General features: G+C 35.2%; 1 protein-coding gene and 1 long non-coding RNA gene across 2 annotated transcripts; one reads left to right on the forward strand and one right to left on the reverse strand.

The window, feature by feature from the left end:
• LOC112521895 (pentatricopeptide repeat-containing protein At3g48810) lies at positions 1 to 2,315 on the forward strand. The gene has a single exon (XM_025130898.1). It carries the CDS (start codon positions 322 to 324, stop codon positions 2,290 to 2,292), a length of 1,971 nt encoding a protein of 656 aa, XP_024986666.1. The 5' UTR covers positions 1 to 321; the 3' UTR covers positions 2,293 to 2,315.
• A 242-nt stretch (positions 2,316 to 2,557) lies between these two features.
• On the reverse strand, positions 2,558 to 3,405 carry LOC112521896. The gene is made up of 2 exons (XR_003070106.1): positions 3,257 to 3,405; positions 2,558 to 2,815 (listed from the first exon to the last, which is right to left on the reverse strand). It is a non-coding gene; the product is annotated as an uncharacterized LOC112521896 (long non-coding RNA).
• Positions 3,406 to 8,719: the final 5,314 nt, after the last annotated feature.

Below are 8,719 nucleotides of genomic sequence, written 5' to 3' on the forward strand. Positions count from 1 at the left end.
CTAATCATCTTCTCATCTGGGTTTCATTTCGTTTTGGTTGTTTGTAATGATTCCATGATCCTCGGAAACGAATTTTTTATGTCTTCGACCATGTGTTGAATTCCTCCATTTGGTAATGATCTCATTCACCGTTTCTTGGATTTTCGAATTTCAATTTCTCTGTGCCATTCTTTCTCCTATTTGTTAATCATTTCCGGTTACAGTGACTTTGATCACTTTGAAATCCCGTGTTCTGTTTGGGGATTCTTCTTCTTTTGTGGAACGAGATTTTGTGTTTTTGTGACTATGAAATGATGATTTGTGATTTCAATTTGGGACAATATGCATTTGAAAGAGCAATGTTTTTTGCTGCTAAGAGTCCACAAACCTTCAATCCCTTTTGTTTTCAACACAAACACCACTCTCAATCCACACAATCACCAGATCCATAGAACAGAATTGAGAGAAACTGATGTCTTGAAGAGATTGAATCATGAAAAAGACATTACTTTGGCTCTTGAATACTTCCAATCCATATCCAATTCGAAGATGTTCAAACATACGAGTCTCACTTACCAAACTATTATCCAAAAGCTTGGGGACGAATGCGATTTAGATGGAGTTCAATACCTCCTGCAGCAGATGAAATTGGAAGGCATCAGTTGCTCTGAAGATTTGTTCGTTAGTGTGATCCGTTCTTACAGAAGAGCAGGAGCAGCTGATCAAGCACTGAAAACATTCTACAGAATTCAAGATTTTGGGTGTAAACCCACTGTTAAGATTTATAATCATCTGTTGGATGCGTTGTTGAATGAGAATAGGTTTCATATGATCAATCCTATTTACAGTAATATGAAGAGAGATGGGATGGAACCGGATAAGTATACATATAACATCTTGTTGAAGGCATTGTGTAATAACAATCGGATCGATGGTGCACGCAAGGTGCTCGTAGAAATGTCTAAGAAAGGATGTTCTCCAGATGAAGTGAGTTACACGACGATTGTTTCTTCTTTGTGTCATCTTGGTAAGGTGAATGAAGCAAAGGAGCTCGTTGAGAGTGTTATCGGAGTTGTTCCTATGGTTTCCGTGTATAATGCTTTACTCACGGGAATATGTAGAGAAGGCGATTTAAAGGATGCATTTCGGTTGATGGAAAAAATGGTCGTTGATGGGGTTACGCCCAATGTAATCACCTTCACAACAATCATAAACACCCTTTCGGATCTTGGTGAAGTTGAGCTTTCGCTAGCGGTCTTCGCCAAGATGATCTTGAGACAATGCAACCCAAACGTCTTTACTTTCACTTCTTTGATTAAGGGTTTTTGGGCGAAAGGGAAAATGGAACAAGCGTATGAAGTTTACGACAAAATGAACCGAGAGGGCGTTTTGCCAAATGCCATCACCTATAACATCATGATAAATGGGTTTTGTTCTACTGGGAACATGCAGAAAGCCGTGTCTTGTTTCCTTGAAATGAAAAGAAGATCGTGCACACCAAATGTAACGACATATGGAACCTTAATCAACGGCTATGCAAAGTCCGGGGATTTGATAGGTGCATCGGAGACATGGAACGAGATGATGACACAAGGATGCCACCCGAATGTTGTGGTGTACACATCCATGGTGGACGTCCTTTGTCGTAATTTCATGTTCGACGAAGCCCATCGCCTTATTGACACCATGAACTGCCCACCAAATGCGGCAACCTTCAATGCATTCATTAAAGGTCTCTGCAAAAATGGAAAGGTAGATTCAGCAATGAAGTTATTCCTCCGAATGGGAAGCTCGGCTAATTTGACAACGTACAACGAGCTTTTGAACGGGTTTACGAAAGTCAACGACTTTACAGCAGCATCTGACCTCGTACGCGAGATGGAAGAAAGCGGAATCGGGCTTAATGTGGCCACATATAACACGATGATCAACATGCTTTGTTGTAACGGGATGGTTAACGAGGGTTTGAAGGTGATGGCGAAGATGGTGGTCAAAGGGGTGAAACCGGATGCGATCACTTTGAACGTGATGATATATGGGTGTTGTAAGTGTGGTCGGGTTGATCTCGTTGGTCAACTGTTGGAAGGGATGCGACAAGAAGGTTGGCGGGCCGATTTGGTTACGTACACGAGTCTCGTGTATGGGATGTGTGAGTCGGGCGGCGTCGAAGAAGCCGAGGAATGGGTTGGGAGAATGGTGAAGGATGGGGTTTATCCAGACATGGGGATATGGAGTGTTTTGGTTAGGTGTTTGTGGAGCGAGATTGGGTATGAAGGTGCAACAGATTTGGTTGATAGCATCTTGGTGAATTGAAATTTGCATGTGGAACTCATTTCAATCTTGATTTAAATTAGTAAGGGAGAGCAGAGTTTTTTTTACATATATTTAAAAGTTGGACTGTATATGGGTTGGATTGACTGATTTGAAGTTGTTTGAACATCTTAGAGGTTTTTTTGACGGTTGCTAAATGGTTTGGTGCATAATGATTAAAAGACTTTCATGATATATCGCAAAATGAAATATCATAACCCAACCTAATAATGACATAACTGCATCGACATATTTAAACAACCATTAATAAGTAACAAACACAATGGAAGTTTAATTTCATAAATGGGTTATACAACAAGAATACAAATTATGATGCATAGTGTTCGTAAATTTATTATCAATATTCATAATGGGAAAAAATGAGTAATTTGTATGCTCATTTTAGACGCTTGATAAATAATGAGTCGATTTTATGATCAAGGGAGATAGCCACCATGACCGCTGCCTGCACCACCACCGGCACCACTACCACTTCCATATCCACCCTCATGTCCAGCAGCACCACCTCCACCTCCACCTCCGGAACCACCACCTCCTCCAGCTCCACCACCACCACCATATGCTCCTCCTGCACCTCCTCCGGCTCCACTTCCACCTCCGCTACCGTATCCACTACCACCTGCTCCTCCGGCACCGGCACCACCACCACCGGTTCCTCCTCCACCACCACCACCATGTCCACCTCCACCACCGGCTCCTCCGGCACCACCATATCCACCGCCACTCCCAGCTCCTTCCCCTCCACCATAACCCCCGCCATAAGCTCCTGCTCCTCCTCCACTTCCACCTCCACCACCACCTCCACTACCACCACCACCACCTCCTCCTCCTGCAGCTCCACCACCATACCCTGATCCACCACCTTCACCAGCTCCACTTCCCGATCCAACTCCTCCATAAGCACCTCCTCCACCACCACCACTACCACTACCACCGCCACCACCACCTCCTCCGGCTACACTACCTTCATAACCACCATGAGCATAACTCTCATCGATTGTCAAGATGGCTCTAGTAGCTGTACAGATACCCACACCTAATAACACCAAGAACACGAGACTTGAAAGTCTGTGGAGTGCAGCCATTGATGAAATGTAATTAATTATACAAGTTGTTTGAGGTTTGCATGGAAATGCATGGAATTTATAGGCATTTGGTAATTAGTGGGCTAACCCAACCACATGTGACCCTGTCCCTATCAACACACAGCACTCCAATGGTTTTGGTTCGATTAGTGGCTTCTTTTCTGTTCCCCATATTTGATCGTTTTATGCCTTCTAAAATAAGTTACTGTTCATATTCATAATTAGATATGGTTTCTTTTTGACCTTTCCATATGTTATAACCTTTTTAAACTTATAAGCAATTTTTTAAATTTCCTTTTATTTGGATGCATGTTTTCCACATATATATCTTACAAAGTTACTAAAATCATAGGTGAGGATAGATTAATAGAAACGTATAATGTATTCATCGATGAATATCTACTTCGTGAAAAATAATATATCAATAAATATACACTTTGAAAAAGCCTTTATGTAACATACACTAATAAAATGAGAACTAGTAACATTATGGAACATATATTTGACGAATATTTATTGATAAAATTTTAGACAATATATATTTATCAATGTATTTTATTTTGCATTTAGTATATTCGTGAAGGAATTATGCACTATATGAAATTCATTAGTGTATAGCATTATATCAATGAGTATATTCATTAGTGAATATACACCATATCAACTTAATCATTGTCATGCATGTATTATGCATTGATGTATTCATCAATTAATGAATACACACATACGTGGATGCTTCAAAACCATGGACCTTGTACTTTCATCACCACCAAGATCATATTACTCACTTGAATTAGACTTTATATATATAGAGAACCTATAAAACAAATGAATTTTACGAACAAAAATCATTCAGGAAAATTTCCATCGGTAATTATTGACGGATTACCTAGAGAATACCAATTGTTCAGTATAATTTGAAATTTTTCGAGAAAATTGCAATGGATCACCAAAGAATTCCTGAGTAATCTGTCACTGATTTGAATTACCCACCAACTTTTTGATGGTTTTGTCACAAATCACCCTTTAACGACATATTTCCCAAGAAAAAGTTTGTAGACAAAAATCTTTCATTTAATAGTAAGAGACTAAATATGTTTCAAACTCTACGACCAATATAGATCATATATATTTAACTTCTATAATTATCTTATCAACTGTTTCCCCTATATCCCGTTTTTTGTTTTGCTCTTGAAACAACAACAATGTTGTTTCACCAATTAAACAACACATGGATTGATTTGTTTTAATAAGTACAATGTGAGGTCGACCTGTTTTGAATACAGTGTCGTTTCATTAACAAAACATTACCTCGATCAAGTGATTTCAAATGATAAAACGTGGGTTTCTTAGGAAACAATGTTGTTTCACCAATGAAGCAACACATGAGGTTGATTTGTTTTGAATACAATGTCGTTTTTCCAGCGAAACATTACATCATCTGACCACTTACAAATGGAGACAAATTAGTTTACTTTAGGAAACGGTTGATAAAATAATTACATAAGTTAAATATGTGTGGTTTATATTAGTTCATAAACTTTCTAAGATATAGACAGTTTCTGCGTATAAATGGGGGGTTCTGATAAAAAAGTTACATTTAATAAAAAGGTAAAAAAGAAAAGTTCATATGTGAATGAATGAAAAATAATTTGAATATGCATATGTGATCGACCCATATGAATAATTTGTAACATCAGTTCACAGTTGTATTTTTAAATAATTTTATATTTTTTCAACAATCTATATATATCTATAAAGTAGAAACATACAATGTTGACGTGACACCTCCTTGTATTAGTATTCATGTCTTCCTTTCTCCTCAAATTTTCCCTTTTATTTTAGGTTTTCCCTTTTTATTTTAGGTTTTATATTTAATCTAAAATTTTACTCTTCATCTTCTACCGTTACAATTCCTTCTCTTTTATGTTTTTCTATCATAAACTTCTTTACTCTTCATCTTCTACTGTTACAATTCCTTCTCTTCTACATCTTTCTATAATAAACTTCTTTGCTCTTCTTCGTCTCTTGATCCCGATAAGAAATTATGGATTGACAGTATATCTGGCGGTACACCTCTCTCTATCTTTTTATGCATCTATAGAAAGATATGAAACAATAATTATAGGTGTTTTACTTCTATTTTCTCGATCTCTCTATCTACTCGGTTGTCTGCAATTAGAAGCAAACTGAATGAGATTAGAGAAACCATATAAGGAGGAGCAGGAAAATTCTATGGCAAAATCAGTTGCTGGTGTGTTTCCTTCATCTCTGAAGTTCTGAGAAAACTAATTAGATGTCGTAATATCTCCATGAGACTAGATATACAAAACGTGGAATGGTATGTTTTCATTTTGAATTACTACCTCGATTTTCCATAAAATATGGACTTTGAAGTCGATCTAGATATCTCGGATTGGCAATTTTGCTATTTTCATTTTGAAGATTGCAGATTGTTTTTGTAAACAGTTAATTATTTATCTTATATTACATTTTTTTAGGACTCGGGATATTCATAGAAGGAAAAAAATAATAATTTCCCATCTTTTTAAACTAAAACATAATTTGATAATTTTTTACTATAACCACATTCCATGTCACAATTTTATTGGATTTTTCATTATAAAAGGTAATATTCGGCTTTACACCTAATAATATACCGAATTGAGATATGTTATTTATAAATTATATTTTTGTTTTTCACAAACAATAAATTACACCTCTCTTTATTCTTATAATAATAAGACAACCAAAAGCAAGAAATTAGTTATATGTCTATAGAATGTATTCTCTGTCATTTCACAATTTAACTTCTTTTACGCTACATATTCATTTTTTTGCAACCAAATATTTTAACAATCTTTTTTCTAACAAATAAAACATTCAAAAATAAAATTGTACCATAATTATTGTGATATCTTTTAACACTTTATATCGAATTCAAACTTACATATTCATTTTTCTGGAGCCAATATATTTTAACTCTCTTTATTATAATAAAATAAAATATTCAAAAACAAAATTGTACCCACAATTATTGTGATACCTTTTAACACTTTATATCGAATTCAAACTTATCGATGCTTTCTTTCATCAATCAACGACGACCGTGCGAAGCACAGTAAAATTACCTAGTTTACATGTAAACCTTTATTCAACCTTCTTGCTTTATCACGAGATTTAACCTTTTTCTTTCAAAGGGCCCCTATATATTAATTTATTTGTCATGTAAACATTACAATATAATTATAAAAGTATTGAACTTTTTTATTTTAAATTCACATAATTATTTTTGAACAAATACACCACTAACTTTCAAATTAGTTATCTACATTTTTTAATTCAAAAAAATTACATGTAATTGATTAGGATAATTTTAAAATAAGAAAAAAAAGTTATATATCAGTTTTATCGTCTCCAAATCCTAAGTCATTCAAACCCGTCATCACTCCTCGTCTCCCTATTGTTGTCCGTAATCCATACACCCATCGTCTACGTTGACTCTCTGACATCGATCTCCCCTTTTTTGATGTATTTTTTTTTCTTTTGATTCTCTTTCTTCACTATAACAAAATCGGGTTTTTGGGACCCTAAAGTGTTTAAGGGGTCGCTTACCAAAAACTTTCCCGGTAAGCACTTACTGGTAAAATTCAACACCACCACTTACTTACCGGGTAAGATTTTAGTTTACCAACATGACATCGTATACAACAGTTTAGGCGGTAAGGGCTAACCGTAGTAAGAGTCGTCGCCCTCACTTACTGGGTAAAACTCTTGGTCTTTGACTCGCTCTTACCAGGTAGTGATGGCCAAAAATCGGTCCCGGGCCGGGCCCAACCGGTCCCAAGATTTCTCATAACTGGCTATAACCAGTCCCGGTTGAATAGATGAAGATCGGTCAGGCTAGTTTTTAATCGGTTATGCGCCGTCGGTCCCACCCTTAAAAAATATTTTTTTAATTTTCTTAATGATATATATATTTAATATATTATTAAATTTGTCGTACGGGTCACTCAAATACACTTTAAAAATACGTTTTATTACGAAAATTGTGAACATTTTTTTTGCGTTATTTACGAATTGAGAATTTGGTATGTAAATCTCTCAATCTTGTTACATATTTATAGTGTTTAGAGGCCAAAAACGACTAGTCAACGGCTATATTTAAAAAAAGTCATTTTTTTGAATATTTTGGGCCGGGTAGGTCCATAACCGGTCTCGGTCTATAACCGGTCTCGGTCCCACAAATCCGACAAAAACCATAACTGGACGTAACCGGCGGTCCGATAACCAGTCCGGGGGGGTCGGGCCGGTTTGACCATCACTATTACTAGATAAGATTATAGGTCCTTACCATATTCATCCGATAAGGTAACCTGGCTTGGTACCCAGGTAAGCGTTTGGTAAACAACCTCTAAGTGTCCTAATAGAGTGTTTTATAAGACTTAAGATTATATACCGAATAATAAAGTATGTTACAATAAGTTTATATGATGCTTTTGGGCGTTGTAGCAAATGTTTTAGAACTTTTTTTAAATAAAATGTCGTATTAACTAATTTATAGGACACTTTGAAAAGTGCTTATAAACCTATCTTTTTATATGACAGTTATATTTATAGGACATTTTTTCAAACAACGTCCTATAAAAAAAAGCTCACTTTATTTAAAAAACTTGTTTCAACGTTCAAAAACGTTCTATAAACTTATTGTTACACTTTTAGATATCACATTTTATTTTTTGATCTTATAAACTTAAGTTCTATAAAACATTCTATTAGGACACTTAAACGCTTTAGAGATCCTATAAACTCTAGTTGTAGTGCTTTATAACAGTTTAATGGAGCATCTATAGACATAAAAAAGATGAACAATCAAAAAATAAAAAAAGGAGATTGATGGCAGGGGCCAATGACAATGATGGGCAACGATATAGAGTGGACGAAGATGAGGCAACGAGAGGCGAGAGTGGTTTGAATGACATAGGATTTGGGTACAGTAAAACTAATGTTAAAACGATGTAGGTAACCAATTTCTAAAAGTTCGATAGTTTACTTATGAAACTTAAAAATCAGAAACTTAATCATTCAAAGTCGAAAAGATGTTTTCTCATTAAGAAATAAAATTGAAGGACTTAATAAATACAAAATGAGAGGATTTTTCAATTTCTTTTTTTATAATCTATCTATTTTTCTATCTATATATTAAAATTAACTTAAAACTTTTATGCTCACACCATTCCATTTTAAACTCGTGGGTTTTAATTTAAGTTATATATATATATATATATATATATATATATATATATATATATATATATATATAT

This window comes from Cynara cardunculus (assembly GCF_001531365.2).
Source record: "Cynara cardunculus var. scolymus isolate 2C chromosome LG 11, CcrdV1, whole genome shotgun sequence".
NCBI classification, from domain to species: Eukaryota; Viridiplantae; Streptophyta; class Magnoliopsida; order Asterales; family Asteraceae; genus Cynara; species Cynara cardunculus.